The following is a 17,851-nucleotide window of genomic DNA, read 5'->3' on the forward strand; positions in this document are numbered from 1 at the left end:
AATAAAGAACTAAATAAAAGACTAATTTGGGACAAAATGTATGTTTATTCGTCGTTTTGTACATATAAAATAGTGTTTTATATAATTTGTAAAAATTCTCATATCACCATCTTCTGGCATCAATGATCTGCTCTGCCCTTACGCAATGAAATTTCTGGAACGAAAAGTCATGAATATCATTTTAATGCCCATAAACAAGTTTTTTTGTTTGTAAATGAACAGATAAAACTGGATTATTCTAAGGAGAAAGTGCATACAGTGCAGAAAGTGAGTGAGAAGAAAAAGTATTTAATGACAGGACACATCTTCCTATTATTGTGTACCATAATGTGTAATCAAACAAAATATTTAATTGAATTAAAAAATGTGTATAAAATAGGCAATGTATGAAGTGGAGACAGTTTGAATATTCTTTAGGATTCATAATCCAATAGAAAATTTAGAGTGCCTTGACTTCTACAATGCAGATGACCGGTTATGACTTTTAAAACTAGGAAGACTCAGAAAGAATGTACAAGAATGTTGTCATGACGGAAAAAAATCATATAAGGTCTCCGTTCGACATAACCTCCGGAAGTTTCTTACTGCCTTTTACGTCACAAAACCGGTCACGTTTAAGGTAAATTGCGAACCTATTTTTAAGGTTTTAGCACTATGAATACGGTTTTTACAAAGGAATACAATAGCACCGGATGCAAGATGAATTCGTTTTATGCTATGTACGACTCCCTTTTGTAACCATTCTTTCTGGACACTTTCCTAATCGAAAGAATTTAACAAAGGCTGATGATAACATTGTCAGATCATATTATACTCTACATTGTTAGTACATAATTTGTATGAACGATGTTGTTGTAATTACGTGATCCATTCCGTACGCCTACCAAAATTATTATTAATACGAACTTGCTCGGACGTTTCAGTAATCCGTTAAATAAAAATAGAAAGGCTTATAACAACTGAGACAGTTTTGATATTCCACCTGTGATAGTCTTAACGATGCAAGTGTTAGTCGTAATGAGTGTATGAACTACATATCCACTACAAGGAAAATGTATAGATGGCAATGGCAGAAGCTGGAATCGTATAATTAAGCTTTCCAACTCTACTACAACCACTAATCAACAATGGATAAACTAGTTTGAGTACCAAATTTTACAGTCAATCCCATGTACACTCATGTCCAAAATTATTGTCGCATGTCTATAAATATGTTGTTGTACGAATATAATTTGATAACGAATTCGCCCAGTAGTAACGAATTTCTTATAATGTTAGTATGTGTATAATCTGCAAAGACATGTATGTGGCAAATTTCATGTCAAAAGTGCAGTAAATAAGAACAATAAAACGAAAGTAAAATTTTCTTGTCCATTTAGCAACATTTTGTTTTACTCTTTCTAATTTTCGTATTTATAATTCTTTTCCTATGAAATTTACCACAAATATACATTTCCCGATTATACACATAGTACCAGTATTAAAAGTACCCTACAAAATCATTATCAGCTTATATTTGTACAAGAAGACAGTTATAGATATGCGACAATAATTTTGGACATGAGTGTACATATAAGTTTCACATCAGTATAACTTACTTTTCAGTATAGTACAGAAATCATAGATTAATTCACAAATCATCAAGAACATAAGATTGAGCTAACATTCTTTATCAACTAATTGAAGTCTCGCATTTGCGTGGAGAATTTTTTCATAAAAAAAATTTTCACAGTGGAAAAAAGATAATAAGAGCAGCAATTTTCTTACCCATTAGCAGTTTGCAACTTAAAAAGTTCTAATCAGTTAAATATTCACGTAACACAATATAGAAAGCTACACTAATTTACAAAGAAAACTCATTTTTGGAACGCAGCGCATTCGAAAATATATATTTCTATTATCCACAGGAAAGTACAATATACTAAAAAATGAAAGTATATACAAATATGTTTTTAAAATCACTATCTTAACAGACTGACCGAACGCAAATGAGCATTTACCACAATAAATATAAGTATTCGCAAATTAAATGTATCTATAATTTTTTCCAATTTCTACATGATTGAGTACACAAAATGTCATTACAGGATTTATCAACTTGGCTGAATAGCGGAAAATAGATATTTAATTACTTGTCAAGCGGTGTAAATAAGATTTTCATAATTTAAAATATTTCATAGTGTCTGGAAAGATCAATAAACTAATCATTTATAACAGTGATCGCCAAACCCTCGATCGGGAGCTACTAGTAGCTCGCGGGACATTTTCGGTAGATCGCGTTAACGCTCCGGTTGGCTACCCTTGATCAGTGTTGCCAATTTGGGTTAAAAGTATCTAAATCCAGGGGATTCGGTTTCCAGAATAAACTTGATGAAAAAAAAAAAAAAAAAAAAAAGAGTTCCATCCTTCTCATTAAAGTTAATGTCTGATAAAAAACAATCTGTTATTATATTTGTTATTTATTACTAACTACACTTCAATTTGTTTTTTATGTACAATTTAATTTCAGTTTCTTTTTGTGATATACAGTTTAATTAAAATTGATTTCATATTTACTAGAAAGGTATGTTTATAGGCAATAAACAAATGTAAGATTTTTTAAAGGAAATTGGTAGTTTTTTTTTTTGGTTGATAGCTCACAGTGGGATTTAAAAACGGTAGCTCAGAAGCTTCGTAAGTTTGGAGAACCACTGATTTATAAAAACGTTAACAAATCAGTGAGAATTTGCCACAGCAAGTAAATGGAGAAGGAATTAGTATTTTTTATGAACAGGTCTTCTCGGGCTAGCAGCCAGGTAAATACTGTTACATCTTGCGACGTTTCGAGGCCTGACATCGTCCTCATCTTCAGGCGAGTATGATGGTGCAATGGAGTGTATAGAATATATATACTCATGTATGTGTGATTGGACTCTTCTGATTGGTGGTTGAAATGGAGGCTTCTAATTGGTGCTTGAAATGGCGGGATATGATTGGTGTCCATGTTTTGCTCAGTTGGAATCCTGTGTCTCTGTTAAGGTTCGTTTTTTCTTGTGTGATTGCAACGGCTTCTTTTATCCTCCTGTCCCAAACTCTTGAGCATTTTGCTATTATTTCGGCATCTGTGAACAAAATCTTATGTTGCTGTTTGATGCTATGTTCAGCCAGTCCGGGTTTTTCTGGTTGGTTTAATCTGATGTAACTGTTGTGTTCTTTGCATCTGGCTTCAATGGTTCGTCCTGTTTGTCCTATATATGACTTACCACATTCACATGGAATGCGGTAAACTCCAGGAGTTCGGAGGCCCAGGTCGTCTTTGGTTGATCGTATTAATTTTTTTTATTTTTGATGGAGGTTTGTGTATTGTCCTGATGTTGTACCTGGCAAATAGTCTGCTGAGCTTTCCAGAAGTGTTCCCCGATGTATGGGAGGCAGATTGTGTTCTTCCGTTCTTCATTCACAGTTTCTTCTGCACTTTTGTCCTTGTTGTCAGTGTCCTTCGTTCTGGTCCTTTTCAGAGCTATATTTATATCTCGCATTGAGTATCCATTCTGTAGCATGGCGCTGCGAAGGTGATTAAGTTCCTCTGTTAAACTATCCTTGTCGGAGATGGAGACTGCTCTATGTGCTAAAGTGTTGAGAACTCCAAGCACTTGACCTTTGTGATGGAAACTGTTTGCTTGAGCTTTGTGATGGAAACTGTTTGCGTGAGCTTTGTGATGGAAACAGATTTATATCTGAACGCAAACAGTTTCCATTCAATGCGAGACATAATGCGAGATACTCAATGCGAGATATAAATATAGCTCTGAAAAGGACCAGAACGAAGGACTCTGACAACAAGGACAAAAGTGCAGAAGAAACTGTGAATGAAGAACGGAAGAACACAATCTGCCTTCCATACATCGGGGAACACTTCTGGAAAGCTCAGCAGACTATTTGCCAGGTACAACATCAGGACAATACACAAACCTCCAGCAAAAATAAAAAAAAATAATACGATCAACCAAAGACGACCTGGGCCTCCGAACTCCTGGAGTTTACCGCATTCCATGCGAATGTGGTAAGTCATATATAGGACAAACAGGACGAACTATTGAAGCCAGATGCAAAGAACACAACAGTTACATCAGATTAAACCAACCAGAAAAACCCGGACTGGCTGAACATAGCATCAAACAGCAACATAAGATTTTGTTCACAGATGCCGAAATAATAGCAAAATGCTCAAGAGTTTGGGACAGGAGGATAAAAGAAGCCGTTGCAATCACACAAGAAAAAACGAACCTTAACAGAGACACAGGATTCCAACTGAGCAAAACATGGACACCAATCATATCCCGCCATTTCAAGCACCAATTAGAAGCCTCCATTTCAACCACCAATCAGAAGAGTCCAATCATACATACATGAGTATATATATTCCATACACTCCATTGCACCATCATACTCGCCTGAAGATGAGGACGATGTCAGGCCTCGAAACGTCGCAAGATATAAGTATTTACCTGGCTGCTAGCCCGAGAAGACCTGTTCACAATACGTCGCCAGGAAAGCTTCAATAGATATTTTAGTATTTTTTAGAATGACAAGAGGAGAGTAGGTGACAGCCAGTTACTTCAGTCTGAAGGTACTATGGAAAAAGTCCCCAGACTCTTCTACAGAGCTGAAATAATTGAACTTTAATACAAATAATTTATACGCCAGATACGTTATATTATCATTTCAATTGAGTCAGGTTTATTTATCTAAAAACTTCACAAAGATTATTTTGTTTATGTTGCAGAGAGGGCAATCTCCCAGACATAGATCTTGCTGGTGGTTTGCACAATTATTTAGTCGATCTTCATGACCAGTATGGCCCAGTGGTATCATTTTGGTATGGTACGCAACTTGTTGTAAGCGTTGGATCTGCAGAGGGTTTGAAGAGTCAGTCACATATATTTGACAGACCACGTAAGTTAATTCTATTATTGTCAATAATAATAAATTGAAGGAATATTTTTTTTTCTCCTGGAGAGTTCCTAAATTAGTTTCGCATTAAGAAACTACCAAAATTGCAATTGTTGACGTATTTATTTCATTAAAAAAAAAAAAAAAAAAAAAAAAAAAAAAAAAAATTGAATGGCCCATTAAAGCCAACATAGAAGCATTAATATCTACTTACCCATTTCCGTGTAGATAACTAAATAGAGTTTGCATCTTGCAGTTATCGTGGATAGAACAAAGCAAGAAAAAGATGTTTGCATAACAATGGACTGTCTTCAAATCGAAAATCCTTTGTAATGATTATAGGCAGAAACACCATATCTCAAGAATAAATTACCATCTTTCTGGCTGATTTATGTTTGGTTGCCGGAACAAAAGTACCTAGGTGTAGTAGATTTTTTTCAAATAAGAAAGAAAAGAAAGGTGGGGGAAAGGGGGGGGGGGGGGCTAGCAGTGATGGTGTTTCAATTTGTAACATTACCTTCATCTGGGTTTCTACCTTCAGTATCAATAGATCGAAAAATGTATTTTCCTATTTGCATTTTAGGTCTGTACGAAAAGACTAACATTTTCAATGCGGTACCCGTATTTTAATAGAGGCATTTGATAGACCAGAATACCAATTTCATAATTCGTTGGTTGTTTTGTGTTGTTGGTGTTTTTTAATTCTAGTTTTGATTTGATCAGCCGGTTTATATGTACAGGAACAGCTGAATAGATGCTTTATAAACTTGCTTAGTCATAGGGAATTGAAAAAAAAAAAAAAAAAGGGGAGGGGGGGACATTGTGGCTCAATGAAAGAGCGCTTACCTCTGGTGCGTGAGGTCCCTGGTTCGATCCCATCGAAGCAAGTTTGTGTTGGACAACATCGTATCCGTGAGTTTTCCCGGGGTACTCCCGTTTCCTCCCATTTTCTCATTCCACCAATTCTTCCATTATTGTTCACGTGCCTTAATCATCGTCTCCCTTAACTTAAAGAGCATAATCGTAGAACGGTACATTGAAATATTTCATTTCATTCGGAATTGGGGCCCGCGGTGGCTCAGTGGTAGAGCGTTCACCTCTGGTGCTTGGGGTTCCGGGTTCGATCCCAGACCCCGCCAAGTAAACTTTGTGGTGGACAAACACCCTGTGCGTGGGTTTTCTCGGGGTTCTCCCGTTTACTCCCACTTTCTTCATTACACCATTTCATTCATTACTCATCATCACCGTCTCCTTTAGTCTAACCGGCATAACCGTGGGACGTAAAACTCCAAGATTTCATTTCATTTCATCCGGAATTGATAAGTGGACTTTATTTGAATTTAACTTTGGTAAATCGTAGAGAAGTTTGTACTTTTCAAGCTTTCGATCGTAATCCTTGGCTTTTGTTTTTCCAACAAAGCTGAAAAAAAAAAAATATTAAAAATAAGATTAGTAAGTTCAATAGGAACCACTTAATTTAAAATAAATTTTGGCCTAGCAGCTTCACCTGCAGCAATATGGTGGGTTTTCTAGATACCGTTAACATAAATAAAGAATTCTGGGTCATAAATGTGAGCGGTGCATGTAGTTACCGGTATAGGAATCGTTGAAATAAGTATTTTAACAATTGATCATAACAAAAATTGAATATTCGCCTAAGCTTCGTAATAGCAATCCGATGACAAGTATGTGATACCTTTAGTATGTATCTCTTGGTAGAATACCTTCTTAAACAGTTCATACATATTCGTACAGGATATTTAGAACAAAGAGATATGTAATAATTTAGTTTGTTGTGCCAAAACATATATGCATTGTCGGAATTTTTTTTATTACTAAAATCAGTTTTGAGTTTCGGTAATAGGAAAACAGCGCAAATTATAAAACCAACTAAGTTACAATGTTTTAATAACCACTAATAATTATTTGTACAAAATAGATATTTCTTCTTTCAAGTTTGGTTAAAGGTAGTGAGCACACCTTATTAACCAGGAAATTAAATAACAACGGTACTTGAAGAACGTTCTACGAAGGAGAGTCCAAAAATAAGTTTCCCCTCACGTTTTCGCCACAAAAGCGAACAGCAATGGGCGAAACAAGACAGCGATTGCATGCGCAACACACCCAGACACAAGTGGGTATCATTCGCCCGCGATCCTGCAGATTGTGTCGTCACAGCGCCTGCGCAAAACAGAGACGATTCTTTCAGTCTGTGCCTGGTAGCTATGGAGAGAAGGCGCATTTTGACATCATGGTCAAAGGAGGAGGTCCATGCGGTTCTCCGCTATGAATGGACACGTGGCGTATCGGGAACCGAAATCCATAACCATTTGGTGGAAATCTATGGGTCTAATGTGATGTCGAAAGAAATGGTGTGGAGATGGTGTCGCCAATTCAGTGAGGGGCGGCAGCAAGTGCTGGACACACCGAAACCTGGAAGGACGTGCGCGGCCACTACATACGAAAATATCAGGTATTCTCGGCAGCAAGTGGTTTGGAAGCAATGCTGAAATAACAGAAGGGGCTGTTCAACGCTTCTTCCATATGCAAAGCCCTAAATTTTTCCTGGAAGGATTTTTGAAGCTCATTGACCGGTATCACAAATGTCTCAATGTACGTGATACTTATGTGGAAAAATAAAGATACGTCTGATCTTTAATATCACATGTTATTTTTGGTCTTGCATCCCCATCTCTGTCCACAGTCGCTTGAGGAAACTTATTTTCGGACTCCTTCTCGTACATTTTATATCTACATTGAAGAAAATTGATTAAAAATAAAGTTCTAACAGTGTAAATTTTAAAGGATATTCTCGGAAGATGGCGGAAACTTGTCACTGAAACGTTTGCGTTCGGATTGTTGTTTGGATCCGTAGGTGAGCATTCAATTTTTGTTATGACTATTTGGTATGGATACTATTATTTCATTAAGCTATTTTATAACAATCCGTCAGTAGTTTCTGTACGTGCATGGTCGTATTTTCATATGCGGATTATGAAACTTTAATTTGCATTATATTGCACGTAATGCAGACATTTCAAAATTGAGTGGTGATAGAATTTTCACAGACATATTTTGGATATTTACGACAAAGATTGTTTGTCTTGAACATGATATAAATATTTTTTTTAGGAATCTTAATCTATTTCTAATCGTTCCAAGCATGTGTAAATGTCTATGGAACATACAATAATTTGAAAATATAAGAAACTTCATATTTAGAATTGAGGAGTTTGATGCAATAAGGGCGTAAGTCTGAAACATGCAGTTGGAGAAAAACGATGTTGAAAATTTAAATATAGATTTTTCTTACATAAAACAATGTAATATGCAGCAATTTATTCCGATATTGAATTGAAATGTTATCAGGAGGCTAAACAAGCATGGCAAAAGCCACAAATGCGTTTGATAGAAAAAGGGCGTAAACTAGCTATTCAACAATTACACCAAACTCTTCGGTTGTTGCATAGGTTTTATTTTATTTTTTTCTTTTTCAAGTGAAAATGTTGCGTGCTTATCAAAGCATTTTAAAAGAAACTATGTGTGCTCTTTATGGTAAGAATTGTTTTAAAATAAATATTAGTTTCTACTGTTCATCTTTTGCAGCCTTACTATTTGAATATTTGAAGCCAGTTATTGGTCCACAGAGCATTCAGTATGCAAATGGAGCTGACGGGAGACAGCGCAGGCATCTTTATGATAAAGCATTTGCACATGATGCTTGTAAATATTACTCCATTTCATTCCTTAAGGTAGGTTTGTTATATCATTGAAGTAAATGGGAATGGGCTCAGAATTTGGGTATTTACAGACATAAATTCTAGTTTATTGTTATTTTCAAAAATAAATTCTTTATATTACAGATGTCCAGCGCAGGTAAGATCAGATAAGGTCTTCATCTTGTCACCTTTTCAACAATACTACTAGCGATATACTTCAGCCAACATTCAATGCCCATGGAATATCTTACATACTATAAATGTTCTGGAGTTACATTAAGTATAGCACCAACTTAATGCCATTTTGTGTCTTGTCCAGTATGGTGTTAGTTGGTTGGCTAGATTTAAATTTTGCGTCCATTTCAGCACCGAGACTATGTGAGACATGGATCTACAGTTTGATGTTGTGAGCTCCATCAGAAATCAAATCCGGTCTTATGCGCCAAAGGCGCTTACTGTGTAGCCAGGTCAAAGATGGTATTAGTGTTCGAAGTGACAACTACTATTTGACTTCAATAAACTCAAAGGTACTCACACCGGGCCGCGGTGGCTCAGTGGTAGAGCGTTCACCTCTGGTGCATGGTGGTCCTTGATTCGATCCCACCTCGCGCCAAGTAAACTTCGTGGTGGACAAACACCATGTGCGTGGGTTTTCTCGGTGTTCTCCCGTTTTCTCTCACTTTCTTCGTTTCTCATCATCACCGTCTCCTTTAGCCTAGCCGGTGTAATCGTTAGACATTAAACTTAAAGATTTCATTTCAAAGGTACCCACTTTTGATCTTTCCAATTCTTGTAGATCGTTAAAAAAATATATTAAACGTCTCAGCATTTTCAAGACTTACGTAAAGAACAATAATTTCGTAGGGATAAGGTGTATGGAAATGAAATGTTTACGCTCTACAAGAATAAAAACATTTATAAAAATTTATAGGATCAAAACTGAGTGCCTTTGAGTTTGTTGATAACATTGCTCTTCAAGCAGTTCACATTATAATACTACTTTTAGTTCTTTCTAAACAAAAATATCAAATCTAGAAAGAAGTGAAGTCTGTTTAATTACATCGAACATTCAAAGATGTCGAACAAGAATATAAGTTACTGTTATGTTTTAGGTTTCATAGCTTTTTAATATTCTCTTGTCCCAGTCAATAGTCTGATTTTGAAGATCAGTAATGCATATTGGTATATTGATGGTATGCAGTTGTTAGACAGTTGATAAGATAAAATGGCAGTGCATATTGCTATATTGATATGTAGTTGTTGGAGAACTGGTAAGCAGTGGCGGTTCTAAGGCCAGCGCCGGGGGAGCTCGCCGACCCAGTTTTTTTGAGTGAAAAAAAAATTGAAGCTATTATTTATATATTTTTGAAAGTTTTACTCATGATATACCTATCATAGGCTGGGTTCTGGTGGTCCCCCCAGTTTTTACCATCTAGAACCGCTTTTGCTAGTAAGACAAAATCATATTTTAAATTATTTAGTTATTTATTATGTGAAGTATACCTTTTGGTTCAAGAACTAACTATTGGATAAACTTTTTAGGCATCTAAGGGTAATGAAGTAGATTAAAATTATTGTATTTTATGTTTATTGTATTTCTTCAACAAAATTATTGCTTTATAAAGATAAACAACTTTATCTTTTTTGTGGTTTATGACTATTTCCAGCTTAGCACTTTATGTAATGACAGTATACTCCCGAGTATCTGGCTCGTGACAATCCAGCTTAGTTTTCTTTTATCGTAATTAAATGAGGAAGTCAAGGCGTTGTATTGGCAACATTGACAAGGCATTGGAAGCAGGCGTCTGCTACAATCCTCCTACGCGTTGTGTGCAAAATACAAGTTGTGACAGGAAAAGAGCAGCGTTCTGCTCCTTGTTCATTGTTTCGTCAGTGTGTAACGGACCTCAATACAGTGCGCTTGCTGCTGTTCCTGATTATAACTGTACAGTACCTACAGTACTGTATTCGTAAATTGTTTTCGGGGTATGCTTATTGGCAGATCTTTATAAGCAGCAAATTGTAGCTTTATACATTGTAAGTTATTGCAGCAGGAGAGAATAAATTTTAACACGAGGTTCAGCAGCTCTTTGTTTGTATTAATAACTATAGAACATAAATATGTATATCATTATTCTACGAAGCGTTATTTCACATGTTTACGAAGCGAAAACTATAATAATTGTACTGATGCACCTTGTTGTTGTTGTTGTAAATTTTGGAGATCCTTTAGGTAAATTCTTACAAAAATTTAACAACTTTCATCCAAAATGTACAGAAAATAAACATGAATTAAGGTTGCAAACAGATCTTCTCGGGTTAGTAGCCAGATAAATATTGCTGTATCTTGCAACGTTTCGAGGGCTGACATTGTCCTCATCTTCAGGCGAATATGATGGGACAATAGAGTGCTGGAATATATATACCTTATGTGTGTGTGATTGGGCTCTTCTGATTGGTGGTTGAAATGGCGGATTCTGATTGGTGCGTGAAATGGCGGATTCTGATTAGTGCTTGAAATGGCGCGATATGATTGGTGTCCATGTTTGACTCAATGGAAATCCTGTGTCTCTGTTAAGATTCGTTTTTTGTTGTGTCGCAACTGCTTCTTTTATCCTTCTATCCGAAAATTTTGAGCATTTTGCTATTATTTTAGTATCTGAATAAAATCTTATGTTTCTGATTGATACCATGCTCGGCCAGCGCAGATTTTTCTGGTTGGTTTAATCTGATGTAACTGTTGTGTTCTTTGCATCTGGCTTCGATGGTCTGTTCTGATTGTCCAATATATGCCTTGTCACATTTACATGGAATGCGGTAAATCCCATGTGTTCGAATGCCCAGATCATCTTCGGCTGGTTGCAGTTGCAATCACGCAAGAAAAACGAACCTTAACAGAGACACAGGATTCCAATTGAGTCAAACATGGACACCAATCAGATCCCACTATTTTAAGCACCAATCAGAAAAGCCCAGTCACACATGTGAAGTATATATTCCACGCACTCTATTGCCCCATCATATTCGCCTGAAAATGAGGACAATGTAAGCGCTCGAAACATTACAAGATACAAGAGTATTTACCTGGCTGCTAACCCGAAAAGACCTGTTTGCAATACTTCGCCAGGAAAGTTTAAATGGATATGAATTAAGGTTGTTTTTATCATTATTTATCGCTGGCGAATATTTTTGTTTTTTTATCAGTTAAAAAAGTGAACTTCTGTTAAACATTCACTCCTTTATGTTCTAATGTTCTCCAAGGTATTAAAGGTACTTAAGGAGAAATCATCTTTAAGTTGGAGTTTTAATCATCGAAGGTTATTATGCTTCTGTAAGTAATAATCAGCATTATTTACTGGACTTCTATTTTTTAAAAATCTATTTGTAGCTTGCTCAAGAGCTATGCAAGAAGTGGAGTTCATTTCCAGCCGATCAGCATATTCCATTGCATCAGACAATGATGGCCTATGCTATCAAAGGAATTGTTACTACCAGTTTTGGTGATTTTCTTAATGACGAAAAGAAGATCCTTGAATTAGCACAGGAATATGAAGTGGTAAGTGAATATAAATACTGGAATACTGCTATTGTAAAATAAATTGTAGAAGCATAGATTAGCCGTCATCTTGTGTAAATTTCAGGTTGCACATTGTAACTTTCTGGTGTGCAAGCTTTTGAGTATAACTCAGTTGCTTGAGTACCAAATGGGAGAGTGATAAGTTCTGAGAGCTAACGGGGTAGCGTAGTGACTAACTCATCTGCACGGTAAGCCGGAGTTCCTGTTTTGAATCTCTGTCCAGTCGTTTTTTTTTTCTCACTCTATGTACGTCATAAGACATTCTTTTATTTTGTGATATTAAAAACTGAAGTATTTTCTTAGTCTCTCGGGGAAACCAAACAATAAACAAGTAAAAGTGAAATATTTTAAATAAAGTATCGAAAAACATCCTGGTAAAAATAGTGAAAGTTAAAAACAAATATTATAAACACGGAAGACTTTCACAAGGGAAAATAAACAATTCTATTTTCTCAAATCCGAAATAGAAAATGAAAGTATGGAAAATAAATATATATATTCTAGAAATCTTACAAAAATCACCACATTACAATCACAACTCAACCTTAACGCATTCGCACAACATCGTTTACAGTGGTGTTCTACAATCTTAGCGTTAATGGTGTGCAGGCTCAGCTGTCAATTAACTGTGTCTGATCATGGACTTCAGCCAAGTGTAAGTACGCAACCATGAACTCTGTCCGTTATTATAATGAAATATGTATATGGCAGTCTTAACATAAGAACGAGAATATGTAACCCCATGTAAATCGAAATATTATTTAATATTTTCTCCATACTCTCATTTATTTTAAATGTTATTCATTTCTCTCTTAACATTTTGGTGACGCTCATACATCATGTACGTATATGCAATAAAATCACGTTTTGTATTCTTCTTCTAAGAATCTGTTTGTCTCCTTTCAAGCACTATACTACCTGCTCTATGGCAGACAATCATCTTTTTTTTATATATATATATATATATATACATCTTAATCATGCATTTTTCTTGTGATTAAAAGAAAAAAGAAATATCGTCATATTTTTTTTTATTCTTATTATACAGTACGAGGTTGGGGGGTTTAATTCCAGATTTTCGAATTGGATACAGTACTTTATTGATTGCTACATTTCCTTCCGTGAAATTTTGGTTTGTTCAATACAATGTATTGGAGAAATGCTAACTTCTTTCATTTTTTAAAGTAGTAGTTTAAAATTAAAGTATTCGTTTTGGTTGAATAACATCGTGTTGCAGAATAAACAAAATGGAGTAAGTTCGTTAGTGTCAAGTTAACAATGCAGAATAATATACAGTTTTTTTTTTTTTCTAACTTTGGAAATGTTTATATTCTTATTCATACATTATACAGGGTGAACACAAAGTCTCTCCCTGATATCAAACATTAATCACAAGAAAACAAACAATGATAGAAAAATGCGTTCTGAAAACATCGCTTGTATGATACTTCAAGATTTTGTCAGCCTGTGCTGTCATCTACTGCAGCTGACCGCATCGCGACAGTCATTTGTTTAAAAATGGCATCAGCACAGCAGAAAGGGAAGTGTTTGTTGCGGTATCATGAAACAAAATCTTCTGCCACAGTTCAACAACATTCAGCAGAAAGTATGGACAGCAGCCACCAGATGTGAAGACCATAAAGGAATGGTATAGCAAGTTTATTGCAACAGGAAGTATTTTAGATCGTGATAGAAGCTGTAGTCCGAGTATTATTGAGAAACGTGTGAAAGCTGTTGATTTAACTCGAAGCCCATGAAAATCCTTGCGTTGCGAACTTCTTCCTGTGGGGTTATGTTAAAGACAGGGTTTACGCAACACCTGTCTGTGACATTGCAACGCTCAAAAACAGGATAAGGATTGCAATAGTCACAGTGACTCTTGAAACATTGAGTAACACATAGATGGAAATTGAATATCACATGGATGCTCTGAGGACAACTAGTGGAGCTGATGTGGAAATTTTCTAAATCAAATAAAAAACTTTTTGAGTTTTCCTATTATTTGCCGCAAACCACATGTTATTCTTAGTTTTCTTGTTATTAATGTTTGTTATCAGAGGGAGAGACTTTATGTCCAACCTGTATATAATAATACCTTTAAAGAAGGGAATCTTTTGTGCAATTGGAGGATGGAAATTTGAGACCATGTGCAGCAAAAGTGAACGTGCTAATTTTTTATCTATTCTAAGGCATGTAGACTTGGAATGGAGCCCAAGATGAACCATGTAATCCTCTTTCTTCCTTCATAATAATAATTTTTGAAGCGCAATATAAACATAAGGTTTTCTTAGAATAAAGTACATAAATAATCAGAATAGTTGATGACTTGTTCACACGGGATTTAAAACATTCTGGTGTAGTTAAACCTTACATGAAACTAAAATTAATTATACACAATCGGTATCATAGATATTCTCCATTCCTAGAATATATATATATAAAAAGTCACTCATTTTGTGTGTGTGTGTGTGTGTAAGATTAACTTCTCATCTCGGTAGGTAATGTATAAAGGTAACCAAGAAAGTTCTGTCGCTTTTTGTAGGAATCTGTGTAGCGTAGTCAAACCGCGAGTTGAATGCGAATGGAGATAAGGCGAAGGTCGGTTGTTGGTGTGGGTATATCCAACATACCACCTGGTTGTGGCAGTTCAATTACACCATGAACTTGCGTGAGAACAGAGTGAACATGGTACCTCCAAGAGCGTCATAAAGGCGTGTATGCTGTACGAGTTCAAACCAGGGTTTGCTCAAGTGGGCCCAGCCCGAAAGAACCCACCGGGTTTTTTCGGGTTGGACCCACCTGAAAAAACCCACCTTAAAACCCACCTGGGTTTTTGAGCTTTTTGTTAATATATTATTGATACAACCAAGGTGATCACATTGAAAGTGATTTTTATCAGATTTTGGACTTTCCTTGGGCGAATTGAATGCTTTCCCGTTAAGGTATACAACATTCAACATAAGACCTTTATAAAGTTCAGAATGCACTGAATGAATAAAAAAAAAACCTTACCTTAGCTTGAGATAATTAAGTAACAAATTAATGTATGGATTATGCTTATAGCCTATTTGAAGGAAAAAAAATGCAATTTTATGTTTTAGAAAATACTTTCCGTGAATAGTGTGCTCACCAACTTGGCGACGCCGAGAGCTCCTCCGTGGCTAAGCGGTTAGCGTACGCGCCTTTGGCGTGGGAGACCCGGGTTCGATTCCCGGCGGGAGCTCATGTGGTTCGGATTCCACGTTAATCAGTAGGTCCACGTCTCATATAGCCTCGCTGCTGAACGGGACGCTAAACTAAAATCAACTCAACTCAATTGGCGACGCCGAGGGACGTTGTCCCTCATACGTTTGACGCGTTTAAAGCCATAGATGCCGGTACTACCAGTAAAGATGTAGTGCATTAGTAAAACTATTAGTATTATTTCTTACCTTTGATGGTAACACAAGTATTCTTCAGTAAAATTTAGTTTTCGAACAACTACAGTTTAGTGCAGTTATTTGTAGGTACTCTTCAAATAAGCATTCTGTAGAATCAACAATAACCATAGCATAAAAATTCGTCAAATTTAAGAAACTCGATGCTCAGAGTTCCGAACTACGTACCGCTTACTGTTTCAAGTGCTGAATTCCAACTTTCGTACTAGTGGAAGTTCCGATGTACAGTAAAGGGAGCTGCATTTTCGAGGGAGGAGGAAAAAAAAAACACGTCCCGAAAGAAGTTCTCGGAAAATTCCCCCAATTGAACGCACAAAGCATCGGAACTGAATACTTCAACAATAAAACTATTTATTTTATGTTGGAAGATATTTAATTTCATTTAAGACACATGAGCTACATGAGCTGACATAAATTATTGAGCACTTCCTGTAGGGCTACAATGATTAAATTTGGCATGATGGTAGCTTTCCGGGACTAACCGACAGAAAAATTGCCAAAAGTGAATATTTTTAATTTTTAGGGGGTCTAAAGAGGGGATGAAAAAATTCCCCACGTTATTTAAATAGGCCTTTTTTGGACCTATAATCTCATGTTTTAGGTGCTTAGAATTGGAATAAAAACTTGAAATTCGGTATGCTTGTACGTTTTCTTAGCAGTATCTAAGTAAATCAGTAAAAATTTAAAAATCCAACTTTAGAGTGGTTTTATAGGGAACTGAAAAATCTTTCCCATGTCATTTATATGGAAAACCTTTTACACCCTCAAATTATTGAGCACTTCCTGTAGGGCTACAATGGTTAAATTTGACATCATTATAGCTTTTCGGGACAAACCCACAGGAAAATTACCAAAAGTGAATATTTTTAATTTTTAGAGGGGGTCTAAATATTGGATGAATTTCCCCATGTTATTTAAATGGTCCTTTTTTTAAAACTTATAATCTCATGTTTTAGGTATTTAGAATTGGAATAAAATCTTGAAATTCGATATGCTTGTACGTTTTCGTAAGCGTTACCTAAATGAAACATCAGAAATAAAAATTTCCAACCATAGAGTGGTTTTATGGGGAAACGAAAAATCTTTCCCATGTTATTTATATGGGACGTCTTCTACACCCCAAAATGTTTAGGTCCTTCCGGCATGATTAGAATGATGAAATTCGGCATGATTATAGCATTCCGGGACTAACCGACAGGAAAATAGCCAAAAGTGAATATTTTTAATATTTTTAGGAGTCTAAATGGTGGTGAAGAAATTTCCTTGTTATTTAAATGGGCGTTTTCTTGGGATACAAAATTTTACCTTTTAAATAGTTGAAATAGGAAAAGAAATGATAGAATTGTGGGTTCAGAAGATGCGAGGCCGTAGGCCGAGCAAAGACAGTGTGTGGGGGGCGATGCCACCGGGTGGACAGATTCAGGAAATTTGAAGAGCAAGTTCACGAAATTCACTGTTGATGCAAAGGGCGTTTGATAAGAAATGCGAGGCCATAGGCCGAGCAAACTCGGGGGTCTGGGGGCAGAGCCCCCAGCTAGCCAAAAGCTAGTTTATTTTATAGCTCGGGAAATTCCCGTAATTGAACGCACCAGGTATCGAAAATGAACTTCAATAATAAAAAACATTTATTTTACGCTGTTCAATTAATATATTTGGTGTTCATATTTGGCAAACGTCACTGAGGCTTTTGGGATGATTCAATCTGCATTTGTTCGTTAGTCTGCTTGTACCACACATACTAAAGGGAATCACGTCCGGTTTTTTAAATGTAAATTTTCAGAGAACAAGCACGAGACACACTAAATTTCCTGTATAGATTTTGGCGGCATACCAACGTAAAATTTCAAAATGGTGACAATTTATTTTTTTTTTCAAAATAGCGGGTATGCACGCTACAAAGCGCAATTTTCGGTCTTTTAAGTCGAAATTTTTAGAGTAGAAGCACGAGATACTCTAAATTAGCTGTATATATTTTGGCGATGATCCAACGTAAAATTTCGAAATGGCTGCCATTTTTTTCAAAAAAGCAATGAATAGAAAATTGTTGCAAGTTGTGACAATGATAATCTTGAAATATAAATCACATTTTAACACTTTTACCCCAAAGACATTGAAATATTTTGATAAAACCCAATTAAACCCGAAAAAACCCAATAAAACCCGAAAATACCCGAAAAAACCCATAT

General features: G+C 35.9%; 1 protein-coding gene and 1 long non-coding RNA gene across 2 annotated transcripts in view; one reads left to right on the forward strand and one right to left on the reverse strand.

Annotated features, from left to right (window-relative positions):
* Positions 1-17,851, forward strand: part of LOC145668912 (cytochrome P450 20A1-like) — a 47,782-nt gene that overhangs the window by 14,010 nt on the left and 15,921 nt on the right. Inside the window, exons 4-6 of the mRNA XM_081737193.1 lie at positions 4,766-4,935; positions 8,539-8,684; positions 12,040-12,207. Of these exons, the coding sequence (XP_081593319.1) occupies positions 4,766-4,935; positions 8,539-8,684; positions 12,040-12,207 (484 nt within the window). The remainder of the gene's footprint in view (positions 1-4,765; positions 4,936-8,538; positions 8,685-12,039; positions 12,208-17,851) is intronic.
* The window catches only part of LOC145668914 (uncharacterized), a 165,080-nt gene continuing 147,244 nt past the window's right edge, over positions 16-17,851 (reverse strand). The window contains exon 4 of the long non-coding RNA XR_014128116.1: positions 16-154. This is a non-coding gene — a long non-coding RNA (uncharacterized LOC145668914). The remainder of the gene's footprint in view (positions 155-17,851) is intronic.

The sequence above is a fragment of the Thermobia domestica genome, chromosome 13, assembly GCF_964235325.1.
Source record: "Thermobia domestica chromosome 13, izTheDome1.hap1.1, whole genome shotgun sequence".
NCBI lineage: Eukaryota > Metazoa > Arthropoda > Insecta > Zygentoma > Lepismatidae > Thermobia > Thermobia domestica.